General features: G+C 43.5%; 1 protein-coding gene across 1 annotated transcript in view; it reads left to right on the top strand.

Moving 5' to 3' along the window:
* Positions 1-20,916, top strand: part of LOC121543902 (serine/threonine-protein kinase ULK4-like) — a 142,450-nt gene that overhangs the window by 21,350 nt on the left and 100,184 nt on the right. The window contains 3 exon segments of the mRNA XM_045225985.1: positions 6,344-6,422; positions 14,492-14,599; positions 16,601-16,684. Of these exon segments, the coding sequence (XP_045081920.1) occupies positions 6,344-6,422; positions 14,492-14,599; positions 16,601-16,684 (271 nt within the window).

Below are 20,916 nucleotides of genomic sequence, written 5' to 3'. Positions count from 1 at the left end.
ATCTGTCTATCTCCTCATTTGAATTCCACGCTGTCACAGTCACTAGCCCATTTAAGCTTAATATCCTTGTCATCTATCGCCCTCTAGGTTCCCTTGGAGAGTTCATCAGAGCTTGACGCCTTGATAAGTTCCTTTCCTGAGGATGGCTCACCCTTCACAGTTTTGGGGGATTTCAACCTCCCTACGTCTACATTTGACTCATTTCTCTCTGCCTCCTTCTTTCCACTCCTCTCCTCTTTTGACCTCACCCTCTCACCGTCCCCCCTACTCACAAGGCAGGCAATACGCTTGACTTCATCTTTACTAGATGTTGCTCTTCTACTAATCTCACTGCAACTCCCCTCCATGTCTCCGACCACTACTTTGTATCCTTTTCTCTCTCGCTCTCCTCCAACACTACTCACTCTGCCCCTACACAGATGGTAACGCGCCGCCGCAACCTTCGCTCTCTCTCTCCCACTACTCTCTCCTCTTCCATCCTATCATCTCTTCCCTCTGCTCAATCCTTCTCCCTCCAATCTCCTGACTCTGCCTCCTCAACCCTCCTCTCCTCCCTTTCTGCATCCTTTGACTCCCTGTGTCCCCTATCCTCCCGGCCGGCTCGGTCCTCCCCCTCCAGCTCCGTGGCTTGATGACTCATTGCGAGCTCACAGAACAGAGCTCCGGGCAGCGGAGCGGAAATGGAAGAAAACTAAACTCCCTGCCGACCTGGCATCTTTTCACTCCCTCCTCTCTACATTTTCTTCATCTGTTTCTGCTGCTAAGGCCACTTTCTACCACTCTAAATTCCAAGCATCTGCCTCTAACCCTAGGAAGCTCTTTGCCACATTCTCCTCACTGCTGAATCCTCCCCCCCCCCCCCCCCCTCCTCCCTCTCGTGGATGACTTCGTCAACCACTTTGAAAAGAAGGTTGACGACATCCGATCCTCGTTTGTTAAGTCTAATGACACTGCTGGTCCTGCTCACACTGCCCTACCCTATGCTTTGACTTCTTTCTCCCCTCTCTCTCCAGATAAAATCTTGTGACTAGTGACTGCAGGCCGCCCAACAACCTGCCCGCTTGACCCCATCCCCTCTTCTCTTCTCCAGACCATCTCCGGTGACCTTCTCCCCTACCTCACCTCGCTGATCAACTCATCCTTGACCGCTGGCCATGTCCCTTCCGTCTTCAAGAGAGCGAGAGTTGCACCCCTTCTCAAAAAACCAACACTCGATCCCACTGATGTCAACAACTACAGACCAGTATCCCTTCTTTCTTTTCTATCCAAAACTATTGAGCGTGCCGTCTTTAGCCAACTCTCTTGCTATCTCTCTCAGAATGACCTTCTTGATCCAAACCAGTCAGGTTTCAGGACTGGTCATTCAACTGAGACTGCTCTTCTCTGTGTCACGGAGGCTCTCCGCACTGCTAAAGCTAACTCTCTCTCCTCTGCTCTTGTCCTTCTAGACCTGTCTGCTGCCTTTGATACTGTGAACCATCAGATCCTCCTCTCCACCCTCTCCGAGCTGGGCATCTCCGGCGCGGCTCACTCCTGGATTGCGTCCTACCTGACCGGTCGCTCCTACCAAGTGGCGTGGCGAGAAGCTGTCTCCGCACCACGTGCTCTCACCACTGGTGTCCCCCAGGGCTCAGTTCTAGGCCCTCTCCTTTTCTCCCCTATACACCAAGTCACTTGGCTCTGTCATATCCTCACATGGCCTCTCCTATCATTGCTACGCTGACGATACACAACTAATCTTCTCCTTTCCCCCTTCTGATAACCAGGTGGCGAATCGCATCTCTGCATGTCTGGCCGACATATCAGTATGGATGACGGATCACCACCTCAAGCTGAACCCTGGCAAGACGGAGCTGCTCTTCCTCCCGGGGAAGGACTGCCCGTTCCATGATCTCGCCATCACGGTTGACAACTCCGTTGTGTCCTCCTCCCAGAGTGCGAAGAGCCTTGGCGTGACCCTGGACAACACCCTGTCGTTCTCCGCTAACATCAAGGCGGTGACCCTATCCTGCAGGTTCATGCTCTACAACATTCGGAGAGTACGACCCTGCCTTACACAGGAAGCGGCACAGGTCCTAATCCAGGCACTTGTCATCTCCCGTCTGGATTACTGCAACTCGCTGTTGGCTGGGCTCCCTGCCTGTGCCATTAAACCCCTACAACTCATCCAGAATGCCGCAGCCCGTCTCGTGTTCAACCTTCCCAAGTTCTCTCACGTCACCCCCCTCCTCCGCACACTCCACTGGCTTCCAGTTGAAGCTCGCATCCGTTACAAGACCATGGTGCTTGCCTATGGAGCAGTGAGGGGAACGGCACCTCCGTACCTTCAGGCTCTGATCAGTCCCTACACCCAAACGAGGGCATTGCGTTCATCCACCTCTGGCCTGCTGGCTCCCCTTCCTCTGCGGAAGCATAGTTCCCGCTCAGCCCAGTCAAAACTGTTCGCTGCTCTGGCACCCCAATGGTGGAACAAGCTCCCTCACGACGCCAGGACAGCGGAGTCACTCACCACCTTCCGGAGACATTTGAAACCCCACCTCTTTAAGGAATACCTGGGATAGGATGAAGTAATCCTTCTACCCCCCCCGCCCCCCAAAAAATTAAATAAAAAAAAAAAAAAAAAAAAAAATTTTTATTGTAAAGTGGTTAACCCACTGGCTATAGGGTGAATGCACCAATTTGTAAGTCGCTCTGGATAAGAGCGTCTGCTAAATGACTTAAATGTAAAATGTAAATGTAAATCTCACCTTGTGGGGTTGCAATGATCATGAGAACGGTGAGGAATCAGCCCAGAACTATACGGGAGGATCTTGTCAATGATCTCAAGGCAGCTGGGACCATAGTCACCAAGAAAACAATTGGTAACACACTACGTCGTGAAGGACTGAAATCCTGCAGCGCCCACAAGGTCCCCCTGCTCAAGAAAGCACATATACAGGTCCGTCTGAAGTTTGCCAATGGACATCTTAATGATTCAGAGGAGAACTGGGTGAAAGTGTTGTGGTCAGATGAGACCAAAATCGAGCTCTTTGGCATCAACTCAACTCACCGTGTTTGGAGGAGGAGGAATGCTGCCTATGACCCCAAGAACACCATCCCCACAGTCAAACATGGAGGTGGAAACAATATTCTTTGGGGGTGTTTTTCTGCTAAGAGGACAGGACAACTTCACCGCAACAAAGGGACGATGGACGGGGCCGTCAAATCTTGTGTGAGAACCTCCTTCCCTCAGCCAGGGCATTGAAAATGGGTTGTGGATGGGTATTCCAGCATGACAATGACCCAAAACACAACAAAGGAGTGGCTCAAGAAGAAGCACATTAAGGTCCTGGAGTGGCCTAGCCAGTCTCCAGACCTTAATCCCATAGAAAATCTGTGGAGGGAGCTGAAGGTTCGAGTTGCCAAACGTCAGCCTCGAAACCTTAATGCAGGGTTGTCAAACGTCCGGCCCGCGGGCCGTATCAGGCCCGCAAACGGGTTTAATCCGGCCCGCGAGATGATTTTGTAAAGTATAAAAATGAGCTGCAATTTTTCAATAAAATAAACTGCTGTTCCAATTGCGTCCACTGGATGGCGCAATATCAACTGTGTTAAGCAAGCAAACTGTTTATACCAGAGCAGAGCAAGTAGGTCAAGCCGGATGAGCTACTTTGTTTTGCCCACGATATTTATTATGGCTTCTACTTTTAACATTATGTGCTTTGGCACCCTCATTGCCCCAATATGTCTCTGTCAAAAAAGAGAAAAGTGGACGCAGAGTGCAGAGTGTTCCAAGAAAAATGGCCATCCTCCTATTTATTCACGGAATTGAATGGGAAAGCTGTATGTTTGGTGTGTTCACAGCATGTTGCAGTGCTGAAAGAATATAACCTTCGTCGCCACTATGTGAGTCTTTATGTCGACAAATATGACAACTTTCAAGGACAGCGAAGAAGAGAGAAGGTGAATGAACTGTTGGGGGTTCTGAAGAAACAGCAGTCTGTGTTTACTCACAGCTGAGACATCAGTGACGCTGCAGTGAAAGCTAGCTACCTCATTGCTAATGAAATCGCAGTGGCTTCAAAACCATTTAGTGAGGGTGAATTTGTAAAAACATGCATGATGAAGGCAGCGGAGATTGTGTGCCCTGAAAAGCGCCAGGCTTTTGCAAATATCAGCCTGACAAGAAACACAGTTGCAGACAGGATTTACGATTTTCAGTGGATTTGGACAGCCAGTTGAAGCAAAAAGTAATGTCATTTATTGCGTTTTCGGTTGCAATTGATGAAAGCACGGACATTACAGATGTTGCACAACTGGCCATTTCATTCCGCAGAATGGATGCAGGACCTTGCATTTACGGTGGATGTTACAGAGCACCTGAATAACTTGAACAAACAGCTGCAAGGGCGCAACAAAGTTGTCACGCAGTATTATGACAGCATACGTTCTTTCAAGTTGAAGCTGTCATTGTGGGAGACGCAACTCGCCGGTGGTAATGCAGCTCACTTCCCCTGTCTGAAAAATGTGTGCGCGACCCAACATGTGGCAGACATGATGCGGTTCAAAGATAAAATAACGGGACTGTTACGGGAGTTTGAGCAACGCTTTCAGATTTTTGGTGAACGGGAGAAAGACTTCAACGTTTTTTGCTCGGCATTCACCGTGAATCCCTCTGATCTGCCCCTCAGCATCCAACTTGAAATAATAGACTTGCAGTGTGACTCGGATTTGAAGGGCAAATTTGCCGCAGCTGGCTTGGACACATTTTATCAGAATCTCTTGCCAGGTTACCTCAACTTGACAGCCCTTGCTGCAAAATTGTTGTGCATGTTTGGAACCACATATCTTTGTGAGCAAGTTTTCTCTGTAATGAGCATATATAAAACAAAGCTGCACTCAAGGCTCACGCACAAGCACTTGAATCACATCCTGAAGTTGGCTGCCACTCAGGATGTGACGCCTGATATTGTTGCGCTGGTGAAAGCTAAAAGATGCCAGGTATCAGGAGTCAAATAAACTATGCAACCCCACTTAAAGTGCTGCATGAGACACCCTGATATAGTTCTGTGATCTGTGATATACTTCTGTGAATCACTGAGGCATTGTGCGTTTGTGTGTTCTTTGTCCTCAGAATTTTCAAATAACTTGAGGTGTTTTATGATTAATAGTGATGTTGTGCTTTTGGACACACTGTCCTCAGGCTCCAGCTTTATGTTTATATGTTTTTATGTTGATGTTGTTTTTAATTGATTTTATTTTATTTATATATTTAACCTATTCTTGACTCTGTGGTTCTTGCACTTGTTTGGGGAACAGGATTTCATAATTTTTATCTACATTTCTGCCTTACAAATGACACCCTGATATAGTTCTGTGATCTGTGAAACAGTTCTGTAAATCACTGAGGCATTGTGTGTTTGTGTGTTCTTTTTCTTTAGAAATTTCAAATAAACTTGAGGTGTTTTATGATTAATAGTGATGTTGTGCTTGTACTATTTTGGACACACTGTCCTCAGGCTCCAGCTTTATGTTTTATGTTGATCGTATTAAAACAAAGAAAACAATCTGAAGTTGTTGTTTTTAAGTTATATATACCATGATTTTACCGGTCCGGCCCACTTGGGAATAGATTTTCCTCCATGTGGCCCCTGAGCTAAAATGAGTTTGACACCCCTGCCTTAATGACTTGGAGAAGATCTGCAAAGAGGAGTGGGACAAAATCCCTCCTGAGATGTGTGCAAACCTGGTGGCCAACAACAAGAAACGTCTGACCTCTGTGATTGCCAACAAGGGTTTTGCCACCAAGTACTAAGTCATGTTTTGCAGAGGGGTCAAATACTTATTTCCCTCATTAAAATGCAAATCAATTCATAACATTTTTGACATGCGTTTTTCTGGATTTTTGTTTTGTTATTCTGTCTCTCACTGTTCAAATAAACCTACCATTAAAATTATAGACTGATCATGTCTTTGTCAGTGGGCAAACGTGCAAAATCAGCAGGGGATCAAATACTTTTTTCCCTCACTGTATGTCCGTCATCAGGATCATTTAACGAGTTTTGACTTGAGGATTCATTTTTTCCCCCAATGATTAAATGAATTAAGAAGGGATGTTGTAAGGATTAAATAAATATCATTACAGCAGCACTTATTACTAAATGGTGATACAATTATGTAGAAAATAGCAGTATTATTTCTGGATGATTTCCATGTATTTAGACCAGTGTCCTGTGTGTCTATTCCAGGAAGTCTATAGCATTAGTGGCCTATTTCTATGGATGTTTTTGTATTTCAGGTTAAAACAGTGTCATGTATTTATCGTTAGACCTGTGTCCTGTGTGTGTGTGTGTGTGTATTCCAGGAAGTCTAAGGTGATGCGGGTTCTGGGGCTGCTGGCGTCCCATTGCACTGAGCTCAGAGAGGAGACCCCCGTCACTGAGGTTAGTGGAACTGTCTGTCACACTGCTGACGCTGGCATAATCCAGCTGCACTGCACTGGGCCCCTTCACCCTATTGTCACAGCACCTGTGCTTGTCCTCTGTGTATCAATGGTGGATGTGTCCCAAATGAATAGGGCTCTGGCACTATGTAGGGAATAGGGTGCCATTTGCGATTTGGTCGGTGTGTCACATATAACTATCAAAGCCATGAGCTGCTGAATAGTTGAACAGACCTTTAACTGTTAGAACCAGAGCAGACCGTGTCATAGTCGCAATACAAACGCCTCTCAATCTTTTACACATGCACACAATTCTAACTATGTGAAAGACCCCTACAACTTCAACAACAACAGTCAAATCTGTTGAATTAAAATCCCCTAAATCTGTTACTAATCGCAGCAGAGCTATAGAAGTCTAGTCTCTATGCGGCTTTATGATCATCCAATGGGAGCGGTAGTGAGAGGAAGTACCAGGGTGAATCACCAGATGCCACTGTAACCCAGCGGTAGGTAGAGCTCTAAACAAGCGCCACCAACCGACCTGCCCAAACATGCTTATAGAGCCGTTAACAAACCGTCAAAGGCATTGCGGTTAATCATTTTAAAAAACAGGATTCTATTTGATGTGAAATCTGGCGCCTCCACCCTTGATCCACGTCTTACATGGGGTTTTCCATGATTTCCTGTGGTGGTTTATAGGTTTAAAGCTCATAGAGGTAGAGAGAAAGAGGAGGGGTATACGAGCGATATACAAAATGGCCGCCATTAGTCGGCACACCAGAGAATGGCGCAGCGACTTTTTATTTTCTCTACAGTCTTCTTTTCTAAAGATGGCTGAGGATTTGATTTGTCGCCCCGCCCCCCACCACCCATCTGGGCACAGCTAGCTCAGATTCCCAGAGTGACAGATCCCAGAGACTTTTACCATTGTGCTCTCTACAGGGGTTCTGTGTCTGATGGTCAGCCGCAGTCATGGCGATTTCTGCGTCAGGGCAGGGCTATTGTTCCCGCCACCACCATATATCTGCCACACTGTGGATCTCAGTGGTCGTCCGTGATCCCAGTAAAAGTTTCCACTGTGAGACGAGATGGGTTTTCTCTCTCTTGGTCCGGGCTTCTGTTGCTCCGATTGTCTTTTGAAAGGAGTTCTCACAATGAGAATCACAAGTTACAATGCCGCATAGTTCAATGTTTATTGTCAGCGTTGAATTTGGTGCCTCGGTACGCTCTATAGGCTACATAACAGAATCAGACGTCAATTTGGCCCTACATTATCATTACAAACCTACATTTCTCACAGTCCTTTAAAACAGTGAGCGGCAATGACTGCAGGTGCTATTTTTCAGGCATACTGTAGGCTTAGTTAGGACAGGAAGAGAGGAATTAGTTCAGTATTATCCTCATTCCTCTGCCTGTCTCTATGGATACTCCAACATCATTCTAATTAAGTGTTATCTTCCCTGGCAGAGGCAGTACTTTCCTGTGCCACAAACCACCAAGCCCCAATTCAGACATTTTCTCTCTCTCATGGCAGCGCGTCAATAGTGTTGCACACACTGTCTGCTGTTTCCACCCAGCGTCCCTTAGAAACTGGCCTAGTGTGCCGTGCCGGCCGTGCATGCAGACTGCCTCCTGCCTCCCTCCCTCCTCTCATTGTGGGAGAATTAGCCCGTTCCACTTCCTCAGATGGGGCTTGGAGGCTAGTTCTCACTCCTCACTACTGGAAAAGGAACAGAGTGCTGGGGCCAATGAACACTGCAGTTGATTCGATTCAGTTTGGTTTCTTGTGTCTTTTGCCAAACTGTGATTGTGTAAAGATTGTTATTTTAGGGAATTTTAGGTTTGTTAAATTTAGTTTGTTTATCCATTACTCCAAAAACATTTGAATCATTTGGTATCCATGTATTCATCATCAAAAACACATCCATAATGGCTTGAGTCAATTATTGCTCGCTGGCCAAGCAATCAGTCTCAAGTCCTTCTGATAACTATAGGCAGAGGCCATTTGTAATCTATGGGACTGACCATAGGCTCATGAAACGCCTGAGGTCAGGTCTGTCGCAGCCCGTCAGCCCTACATCAAACGCCTGTCTTCTGGACAACCGCGGGATATTGATCGACCACACTATAGCACAGCAGGTCACCTTTAGTCAATCTCTGTTTGTTATTAACTAGCTCCCTCCATCAATAAGACATCAGGACATGTCTGTCTGTCTGTCTGTCTGTCCTACCTGCCTCCCTGTTTGTAATCGGTGAATGATCAGGCACAAGCCACTACATGCCACAATATATTCATTAGGCTAAATCACATACCAGGGACATTTAATTGATTCAATTGATCAGTTGCATTAATGTGATGTTTAAATCAAATGTTAAAATCTAAACTAACAAAGCAGTAGCATTGTTATTTGTCAATCATTAAAAAATGTAGTATTTTCATGTGACTTTGGCCCATTGCTCTTGGTGTGATTGTTTGTCTTCATGCCTGCTGAGTTGCTTTTGTATGTGGATCTCTGTCTCCAGTACGAGTCCAGTCTCATGTGTTGTTCTGAACCACGGATCTCTGTCTCCAGTACGGGTCCAGTCTCATGTGTTGTTCTGAACCACGGATCTCTGTCTCCAGTACGAGTCCAGTCTCATGTGTTGTTCTGAACCACGGATCTCTGTCTCCAGTACGAGTCCAGTCTCATGTGTTGTTCTGAACCACGGATCTCTGTCTCCAGTACGAGTCCAGTCTCATGTGTTGTTCTGAACCACGGCTGAGACGTGATGATAGTGATGATGAGTAACAAAACTGGTCTCTCTGTCTCTCACTCTGTCTCTCACTCTGTCTCTCACTCTGTCTCTCTCACTCCCCAAGCCTCGCAGGGATGCTTAATGTTGCGTGGCCTTAAACCGCCTGCAGCCTCAGTAGTTTAAAGCTCTGCCTTATGGGTTGGAGTGATGGAGGAGGGGGGTAGTTGCGGATTGTACAGGAGCGATAATGATGCGTTTGGAGGAAGTAGCCGTGTGTTGCGGCTCCAACTTAGCCTGTTTGTTTTCTTGAACAGTGAATCGTCAGTCAGTTGCAGGACATCTCTCCTGCCAAAGCCGCGTTTCTCTCTTGCATCAAACGTGAGCCAAACATCTGTTCCCTGCAAAGTCACCATTTATGTTCTTTACCGGCCAGCACCAGGCAGCCTCGCACTGAGTGTGCTGCCTATTTGCATAGCACCCTGCTGGGAGCGCTGCCGCAGTAAGCCCGTCACATCCTCCCCACTTCTGAAGAGGACGAGACTAGGAAAATGTTAATTCCACGAAGTTAGGGTGTGGGTTTGCATATATGTGAATTTTTGTGTGTGTCTTTGTGTGTGTGTGTGTGTGTGTGTGTGTGTGGGGGGAGGGTTATTATGTGGATCCTTCCAATAACACCATAATGACATGTTTTACATGGAGTCTCATCAGCCTTCCTCCTCCCTCCCACCTCATTCTAGCTCCATACCCTTTATAGTGTTATAATGTAGCTCTATACCCTTTATAGTGTTATAATGTAGCTCCATACCCTTTATAGTGTTATAATGTAGCTCTGTACCCTTTATAGTGTCTTAATGTAGCTCTATACCCTTTATAGTGTTATAATGTAGCTCCATACCCTTTATAGTGTTATAATGTAGCTCTGTACCCTTTATAGTGTCTTAATGTAGCTCTATACCCTTTATAGTGTATAATGTAGCTCCATACCCTTTATTGTGTTATAATGTAGCTCTGTACCCTTTATAGTGTTATAATGTAGCTCTGTACCCTTTATAGTGTCTTAATGTAGCTCTATACCCTGTATAGTGTTATAATGTAGCTCCATACCCTTTATAGTGTTATAATGTAGCTCTGTACCCTTTATAGTGTTATAATGTAGCTCTGTACCCTTTATAGTGTTATAATGTAGCTCTGTACCCTTTATAGTGTTATAATGTAGCTCCATACCCTTTATAGTGTTATAATGTAGCTCTGTACCCTTTATAGTGTTATAATGTAGCTCTGTACCCTTTATAGTGTTATAATGTAGCTCTGTACCCTTTATAGTGTTATAATGTAGCTCTGTACCCTTTATAGTGTTATAATGTAGCTCCGTACCCTTTATAGTGTTATAATGTAGCTCTGTACCCTTTATAGTGTCTTAATGTAGCTCTATACCCTTTATAGTGTTATAATGTAGCTCTATACCCTTTATAGTGTTATAATGTAGCTCCATACCCTTTATAGTGTTATAATGTAGCTCTGTACCCTTTATAGTGTCTTAATGTAGCTCTATACCCTTTATAGTGTTATAATGTAGCTCCATACCCTTTATAGTGTTATAATGTAGCTCTGTACCCTTTATAGTGTCTTAATGTAGCTCTATACCCTTTATAGTGTATAATGTAGCTCCATACCCTTTATTGTGTTATAATGTAGCTCTGTACCCTTTATAGTGTTATAATGTAGCTCTGTACCCTTTATAGTGTCTTAATGTAGCTCTATACCCTGTATAGTGTTATAATGTAGCTCCATACCCTTTATAGTGTTATAATGTAGCTCTGTACCCTTTATAGTGTTATAATGTAGCTCTGTACCCTTTATAGTGTTATAATGTAGCTCTGTACCCTTTATAGTGTTATAATGTAGCTCCATACCCTTTATAGTGTTATAATGTAGCTCTGTACCCTTTATAGTGTTATAATGTAGCTCTGTACCCTTTATAGTGTTATAATGTAGCTCTGTACCCTTTATAGTGTTATAATGTAGCTCTGTACCCTTTATAGTGTTATAATGTAGCTCCGTACCCTTTATAGTGTTATAATGTAGCTCTGTACCCTTTATAGTGTCTTAATGTAGCTCTATACCCTTTATAGTGTTATAATGTAGCTCTATACCCTTTATAGAGTTATAATGTAGCTCCATACCCTTTATAGTGTTATAATGTAGCTCTGTACCCTTTATAGTGTCTTAATGTAGCTCTATACCCTTTATAGTGTTATAATGTAGCTCCATACCCTTTATAGTGTTATAATGTAGCTCTGTACCCTTTATAGTGTCTTAATGTAGCTCTATACCCTTTATAGTGTATAATGTAGCTCCATACCCTTTATTGTGTTATAATGTAGCTCTGTACCCTTTATAGTGTTATAATGTAGCTCTGTACCCTTTATAGTGTCTTAATGTAGCTCTATACCCTGTATAGTGTTATAATGTAGCTCCATACCCTTTATAGTGTTATAATGTAGCTCTGTACCCTTTATAGTGTTATAATGTAGCTCTGTACCCTTTATAGTGTTATAATGTAGCTCTGTACCCTTTTATAGTGTTATAATGTAGCTCCATACCCTTTATAGTGTTATAATGTAGCTCTGTACCCTTTATAGTGTTATAATGTAGCTCTGTACCCTTTATAGTGTTATAATGTAGCTCTGTACCCTTTATAGTGTTATAATGTAGCTCTGTACCCTTTATAGTGTTATAATGTAGCTCCGTACCCTTTATAGTGTTATAATGTAGCTCTGTACCCTTTATAGTGTCTTAATGTAGCTCTATACCCTTTATAGTGTTATAATGTAGCTCTATACCCTTTATAGTGTTATAATGTAGCTGCATACCCTTTATAGTGTTATAATGTAGCTCTGTACCCTTTATAGTGTCTTAATGTAGCTCTATACCCTTTATAGTGTTATAATGTAGCTCCATACCCTTTATAGTGTTATAATGTAGCTCTGTACCCTTTATAGTGTCTTAATGTAGCTCTATACCCTTTATAGTGTATAATGTAGCTCCATACCCTTTATTGTGTTATAATGTAGCTCTGTACCCTTTATAGTGTTATAATGTAGCTCTGTACCCTTTATAGTGTCTTAATGTAGCTCTATACCCTGTATAGTGTTATAATGTAGCTCCATACCCTTTATAGTGTTATAATGTAGCTCTGTACCCTTTATAGTGTTATAATGTAGCTCTGTACCCTTTATAGTGTTATAATGTAGCTCTGTACCCTTTATAGTGTTATAATGTAGCTCCATACCCTTTATAGTGTTATAATGTAGCTCTGTACCCTTTATAGTGTTATAATGTAGCTCTGTACCCTTTATAGTGTTATAATGTAGCTCTGTACCCTTTATAGTGTTATAATGTAGCTCTGTACCCTTTATAGTGTTATAATGTAGCTCCGTACCCTTTATAGTGTTATAATGTAGCTCTGTACCCTTTATAGTGTCTTAATGTAGCTCTATACCCTTTATAGTGTTATAATGTAGCTCTATACCCTTTATAGTGTTATAATGTAGCTCTGTACCCTTTATAGTGTTATAATGTAGCTCTGTACCCTTTATAGTGTTATAATGTAGCTCTGTACCCTTTATAGTGTTATAATGTAGCTCTGTACCCTTTATAGTGTTATAATGTAGCTCTGTACCCTTTATAGTGTTTATAATGTAGCTCCATACCCTTTATAGTGTTATAATGTAGCTCTGTACCCTTTATAGTGTCTTAATGTAGCTCTATACCCTTTATAGTGTTATAATGTAGCTCTATACCCTTTATAGTGTTATAATGTAGCTCTGTACCCTTTATAGTGTTATAATGTAGCTCCATACCCTTTATAGTGTTATAATGTAGCTCTGTACCCTTTATAGTGTTATAATGTAGCTCTGTACCCTTTATAGTGTTATAATGTAGCTCTGTACCCTTTATAGTGTCTTAATGTAGCTCTATACCCTTTATAGTGTATAATGTAGCTCCATACCCTTTATAGTGTTATAATGTAGCTCTGTACCCTTTATAGTGTTATAATGTAGCTCTGTACCCTTTATAGTGTCTTAATGTAGCTCTATACCCTGTATAGTGTTATAATGTAGCTCCATACCCTTTATAGTGTTATAATGTAGCTCTATACCTTTTATAGTGTTATAATGTAACTCCATACCCTTTATAGTGTTATAATGTAGCTCCATACCCTTTATAGTGTTATAATGTAGCTCCATACCCTTTATAGTGTTATAATGTAGCTCCATACCCTTTATAGTGTTATAATGTAGCTCTGTACCTTTTATAGTGTTATAATGTAACTCCATACCCTTTATAGTGTTATAATGTAGCTCCATACCCTTTATAGTGTTATAATGTAGCTCAATACCCTTTATAGTGTTATAATGTAGCTCTATACCCTTTATAGTGTTATAATGTAGTTCTGTACCCTTTATAGTGTTATAATGTAGCTCCGTACCCTTTATAGTGTTATAATGTAGCTCCATACCCTTTATAGTGTTATAATGTAGCTCTATACCTTTTATAGTGTTATAATGTAACTCCATACCCTTTATAGTGTTATAATGTAGCTCCATACCCTTTATAGTGTTATAATGTAGCTCCATACCCTTTATAGTGTTATAATGTAGCTCCATACCCTTTATAGTGTTATAATGTAGCTCAATACCCTTTATAGTGTTATAATGTAGCTCTATACCCTTTATAGTGTTATAATGTAGCTCTGTACCCTTTATAGTGTTATAATGTAGCTCCATACCCTTTATAGTGTTATAATGTAGCTCCATACCCTTTATAGTGTTATAATGTAGCTCCATACCCTTTATAGTGTTATAATGTAGCTCCATACCCTTTTATAGTGTTATAATGTAGCTCAATACCCTTTATAGTGTTATAATGTAGCTCCAAACCCTTTATAGTGTTATAATGTAGCTCCATACCCTTTATAGTGTTATAATGTAGCTCCATACCCTTTATAGTGTTATAATGTAGCTCCATACCCTTGGCTTCATGGGCTTTAAATCTGTCAGGTCTACAGGCCTCATAGTTTATTAATGTACACCGTTTGATGCAGTCTGGTGGTCACTCATTAACAATATAGACCTTATTGCTGAAGTAGAAACATAACAGGATGTAATGGGGAAAAATAAAACTTCTGCCATAGCACAGTATTCTACTCTGTGTCTGTACACTGTTGCGTATCCAGTCTTGATAGGGTACATTATTCAATATAAAGCGTTGTGAAGTGCTGTCACTACTGTGAGTGACTGACTGATACTAGTGCATTCTCCGCGTCTCCAGGCTGTTGTCATGTTCACGGAGCTGATCAGGGAGAACTTCAGGAACAGCAAACTGAAGCAGTGCCTGCTGCCACCACTGGGGGAGCTGCTCTACCTCATCGCAACGCAGGTGATGATATACTCCAAATCAGTGCTCGTTCAACCCTATGCATACTACTGTCTTAATGAAATGAGTGTGTGAAATGAATGCCAATTTTCGGTACAAGACCTAATAACTTCAATTCAATCAATCAATCAAATGTATTTTATAAAGCCCTTTTTAAATTAGCAGTTGTCACAAAGTGACTAATATGTCTGTTGGCGTAGGCCTTTATGAAGATATTCTGATACTGTCAATAATCTACCACAAAGATACCTGCTTAAACAACTACTGTATTTAAGCACTCTCAGTAATATCAGCACTTAAAGATGTTTGTCTGTCTGTATTTGGTTTTTGTGTTTGATGTTTGTGCAAGGGTTTGAAAACACTAAATGACCTATCGCTCTACATCAAATTAAATTGTATTTGTCACATGCGCCGAATACAGCAGGTGTAGACCTTACAGTGAAATGCTTACTTACAAGCCCTTAACCAACAAAGCAGTTTTAAGAAAAATAAGTGTTAAGTAAAAAATAGATAAGTAATGGTTTGCCACTAGTTTATTGTTCCTTTGAAAAGCTATGCAAAAGAGCTGTTTTAACTTTCACCCTGTCCTTTTGACTGTAAGCTGTCTTGATCTCCCACTGCACCTGAACGCCATGTAGACACACATGAAGGTTCCTGCTGGTGTGATATTATCTTTAGTTTCAGGGGAATTCCTCTCTGAGCTGTCCAGTTTGTCAGGGTCACTCAGTGCAGCACACACACAATGGCTATTGACTTTATTGGCTGATTAACCAATAGAGGTAAGGGGTTTCAAAGTGCCCTTTATTCACTATTGGCTATTTGTTTTTTCTCCACAAAGTGTTTTACTGTATGGGAATGTGCTTTCAAGGCTTAATTTGGGTAGGTTAGTTCTAGTTTAATAAAAATACCTGTGAAGAGTAATTGCGTGTTATGGATCCACACCATATTGGTACACCCGACAATTATCTTTCTCCTATTTTATGTTGAGAATCTTATGAATTCGTACACCATATCCACAGAATAATAGAGATGCCTCTAAATCATTTCAGTATTCTGAGAAGCGAGTGACATTTCGAGGCCCTTTCAGATTATTATTACTGCATGATGGACAAAATGGGGAAAAAATCTGTATGAGGATTGATGTACTGTAGGTATACTTTATTACATAGCAAAATAGAAAGCAAAAACACAGAAAAATGAATAGATGGCATGAAAGCAGACCTTAGGTAAAAGCAAGCCTTGTGGTTAATGGGCTCTCTGAACACTACAGATGTAGGATCTTCATTTGAGACAGTTTGCTACAGCAGGAAAATAATCCTGCAGCAACAACATTTTTGTAGGGGTTGATACATTTTTCGTTAGGGCAAATCAAGTCTGAAATTTCAAAGTGGAAATTACAAACTTTTGAAGCCTTTTTAAAATTTGAATACACTACAAGTTTGCATGGAAAATTCTCAGCAACAAAAGAGTGATCAAATTAAGATCCTACATCTGCATGCAGTGCAGTGTATGATCAAAGGCCTCATTAACAGGGATGTAGTGATGAAAGTGTGAGCACCAGTGGAGATGTCGGGAGGAGAATAGCGTAAATGATAGCTAACACAAAACAAATTCACATGTAGTGTAATAGGTGCATAAAGATTATTCTGAAAATATAACAGGTGTGTAAACAGTGTTTCCATATGGTTTTGGTCCACTACATCACTCATCATAAACACACTGTTTATTGTCAATATGTTCACATATCCCCAGTTTACAACGACATAATAACACACATTCCCTCACCAGTACCAAAGGAATTTCCAAAGTTCCAAATTTGGTAGCTAGCTAGAGCATTTGTGAACGTTGTTTGGGGCTTATTTATTTAGCCTAATTACGCTAGCTGCTGCTGCTTTGTTTTGCCCTAATTGTTCCCCCAATGAGCCACTACAGGAGTCCTCTCTGTCTCCACTACAGACCTTCTCTTCCCTTCTCTTCCCTTCTCTTCCCTCTCTCTCCCCGCAGGAGGAGAAGAAAGAGTACCCAGGAGAGCTGTGGGTCGTTCCTGCTGCCGCCTACACGGTGTTAATGAGGTGCCTTCGGGAAGGGGTAAGTCTGCTGCACCTGCCTCAGCAGGGGGGAGGGAGGGGGTGGGGGGAGATCCGTGCAGTAATGATCCTCCTACAAGGCCCTACAGGCATTGTTTGCCAACTGCAAGTCAAGGGCATGCAGCAGACTCAGTCGTCAGCCCCTGTCATGCAAACTGCATCAAAACAGCCCCGGATGGATGAGTCCTTGTCATGTCCTCGCCGGCAATTAACGACCGGTGGATACACCAGCGCACGCACACACACACACACACACTGCATGTGTAGTAGTGTGTCAGTCAGCCAGATAGTCAGTCTGGCCAGAGGACCGTTGTTCCTCAGCTACTGCATCTGTTCTTCTTAATTACAAAACTGAGTTTGTTTCAAAAGATGATGGCTCTTCTCCCAGAAGGGAGCGTTGATATTACGTGTTCATTATAAGTTCATTAGCAAAGCTTTTAGACTGGCCATCTTATATACCAATGTGGAGCAAACTTATTCCCAAGATTTGTGAGTTGGGGGGTCCTCAACTGGCAGCTTCATTAAATAGTACCCTCAAAACACCAGTCTCAACGTCAACAGTGAAGAGGCGATTTCTCACATGGAATAGCCTTCATTTCTCAGAACAAGAATAGACTGACAAGTTTCATAAGAAAGTTCTTTGTTTCTGGCCATTTTGAGCCTGTAATCTAACCCACAATTGCTGATGCTCCAGATACTCAAGAAGGCCAGTTTTATTGCTTCTTTAATCAGCACAACAGTTTTCAGCTGTGCTAACATAATTTCAAAAGGGTTTTCTAATGATCAATTAGCCTTTTTAAATGATAAACTTGGATTAGCAAACACAACGTGCCATTGGAACACAGGACTGATGGTTGCTGATAATGGGCCTCTGTACGCCTATGTAGATATTCCATTACAAATCAGCCGTTTCCAGCTACAATAGCCATTTACAACATTACCAATGTCTACACTTGTCACAAATTCTGCCGAGGCTGCCCTTCCTCCTTGCTCGGGCAGGCTTCGGGCGTTCGTCGTCACCGGAGTACTAGCTGCTGCCGATCTATGTTCTATGTTTCTATGTTCTACCTGTTGTTGTCTGATTGTTTCACACCTGTTTCCCATCTTGTAATTACTCCGTCCCTATTTAACCCTGTGGCTCCCATTGTGCTCTGTGCGTGTTTGTTTATTGTTTCGTGTGTCGTTGGTGAGCGGGTCCTGCGTGGAGGTTTACTTGTTTCTTTACGTGTTCAGTAAAGTAAAGTTAAGCCCCTGTCATGCAAACTGCATCAAAACAGCCCCGGATGGATGAGTCCTTGTCATGTCCTCGCCGGCAATTAACGACCGGTGGATACACCAGCGCACGCACACACACACACACACACACTGCATGTGTAGTAGTGTGTCAGTCAGCCAGATAGTCAGTCTGGCCAGAGGACCGTTGTTCCTCAGCTACTGCATCTGTTCTTCTTAATTACAAAACTGAGTTTGTTTCAAAAGACGATGGCTCTTCTCCCAGAAGGGAGCGTTGATATTACGTGTTCATTATAAGTTCATTAGCAAAGCTTTTAGACTGGCCATCTTATATACCAATGTGGAGCAAACTTATTCCCAAGATTTGTGAGTTGGGGGGTCCTCAACTGGCAGCTTCATTAAATAGTACCCTCAAAACACCAGTCTCAACGTCAACAGTGAAGAGGCGATTTCTCACATGGAATAGCCTTCATTTCTCAGAACAAGAATAGACTGACAAGTTTCATAAGAAAGTTCTTTGTTTCTGGCCATTTTGAGCCTGTAATCTAACCCACAATTGCTGATGCTCCAGATCAGGGTTCTTCAATCCTGGTCCTGGAGGGCCGAAACACTTCTGTTTTTTATTTCTACCTGGTAGTTAATTGCACTCACCTGGTTTTCCCAGGTCTGAATTAGCCCCTGATTAGAAGGAGAGGATGAAAAACAGAGGTGTTTCGGCCCTCCAGGACCAGGATTGAAGAACCCTGCTCCAGATACTCAAGAAGGCCAGTTTTATTGCTTCTTTAATCAGCACAACAGTTTTCAGCTGTGCTAACATAATTTCAAAAGGGTTTTCTAATGATCAATTAGCCTTTTTAAATGATAAACTTGGATTAGCAAACACAACGTGCCATTGGAACACAGGACTGATGGTTGCTGATAATGGGCCTCTGTACGCCTATGTAGATATTCCATTACAAATCAGCCGTTTCCAGCTACAATAGCCATTTACAACATTACCAATGTCTACACTTGTCACAAATTCTGCCGAGGCTGCCCTTCCTCCTTGCTCGGGCAGGCTTCGGCGTTCGTCGTCACCGGAGTACTAGCTGCTGCCGATCTATGTTCTATGTTTCTATGTTCTACCTGTTGTTGTCTGATTGTTTCACACCTGTTTCCCATCTTGTAATTACTCCGTCCCTATTTAACCCTGTGGCTCCCATTGTGCTCTGTGCGTGTTTGTTTATTGTTTCGTGTGTCGTTGGTGAGCGGGTCCTGCGTGGAGGTTTACTTGTTTCTTTACGTGTTCAGTAAAGTTAAGTTTTCATTTAGTTCTGTGTCCTGCGCCTGACTTCGTCTACCGCATTACACTGACACCGTGACAGAAACACGCACCAATATGGAGTCAGCAGGAACAGCCGGATTTACCGAGACGATGGAGGAACGAGTCCAAAGTCAAGAGACGAAGATTCAGACTCTCTGTGCCACAATGGAACGAGTGTCCCAGATGATGGAACGATTGGAGAGAGGTGGTATCCCTTCACCATGTCCAACCACTCAACCACCTACAACACTGGCTACCACTTCGCCACCTGGGTCCAGTGGAATTCGTCTCTCGCTCCCGAGGGCATATGACGGTACACCTGCCGGGTGCCAGAGATTTCTCCTCCAGGTAGAGCTCTACCTGGCCACTATTCACCCGGCGCCTTCGGGATACGAGAGCGTGTCCGCCCTCATCTCCTGTCTATCGGGGAAGGCGCTTGAGTGGCCCAACGCAGAGTGGGGAGGAATAGACTCGAGAACTGTCCGCTACAAGGATTTCACCCGCCGCTTCCGGGCGGTATTCGATCATCCACCTGAAGGGAGAGCGGCGGGAGAACGTCTGTTCCACCTACGACAAGAGATAAGGAGCACGCAGGAGTTTTCGCTGGAGTTTAGAACTTTAGCAGCCAGTGCGTGATGGAATGAGAGGGCCCTGATCGACCACTATCGTTGCAGCTTAAGGGAGAACGTCCGTCGGGAACTGGCCTGCAGGGACACCAATTCCCAACCTGGACCAACTGGTGGACATGTCCATCAGGTTGGATAACCTGTTGGCAGCCCGCGGACGTTCTGATGGGGGGCCGTCCATTCCATCCCCCAGCACCTCCGAGCCTACCCCCATGGAGCTCGGACGTGCTGCGGTTAGGGAGACTGGGAGAGGGACCGTCCCCTGCACCAACTGTGGCCGCAGAGGACACACTGCTGGTCGGTGCTGGGGAGGGTTCTCAGGAGGTCGAGGCAGCAAGCAGAGCACTGGTCGACCGTCTCAGGTAAGTAGGCACCCGAGTAACCCAGAGCTCCCTGTTGCTAATATGTTTATTGATATTATGTTTCCAGAGTTTTCTCCCCATTCCCAGCATAAGGCGCTAGTAGATTCAGGCGCGGCTGGGAATTTTATTGATCGCCAGTATGCCCGTAGTTTAGGGATCCCTACTGTGTCTATAGATAAACCTTTCCCTGTGCATGCATTAGATAGTCGCCCGTTAGGGTCAGGCATAATCAGGGAGGTCACCGCTCCACTGCTGATGATGACACAGGAGGGTCATGAGGAGAGGATTAGCCTCTATCTGCGTATCCTGTGGTGTTGGGACTTCCCTGGTTAACCATTCATGACCCCACGATTTCATGGCAACAGAGGGCTCTCAAGGGATGGTCCGGTCAGTGTTCAGGGAGGTGTTTAGGAGTTTCCTTGGGGGCAACTACGGTGGAAAGTCCAAACCAGGTTTCCACTATGCACATTCCTTCCGAGTATGCCGATTTGGCTATCGCCTTCAGTAAAAAGAGGGCGACTAAATTACCACCCCATCGTCCGGGGGATTGTGCGATAAATCTCCAGGTAGGAGCTGCACTTCCCCGGAGTCACGTGTATCCTTTGTCTCAGGAGGAGAAGGCGGCTATGGAGACATATGTCACTGAATCTCTGAGGCAGGGATACATTTGGCCATCCACTTCACCTGTCTCCTCGAGTTTCTTTTTTGT

Source organism: Coregonus clupeaformis, chromosome 17 (genome assembly GCF_020615455.1).
Source record: "Coregonus clupeaformis isolate EN_2021a chromosome 17, ASM2061545v1, whole genome shotgun sequence".
NCBI classification, from domain to species: Eukaryota; Metazoa; Chordata; class Actinopteri; order Salmoniformes; family Salmonidae; genus Coregonus; species Coregonus clupeaformis.
The sequence above is the reverse complement of the archived record's forward strand: the minus strand, read 5'-3'. Positions and strand labels throughout refer to the sequence as shown.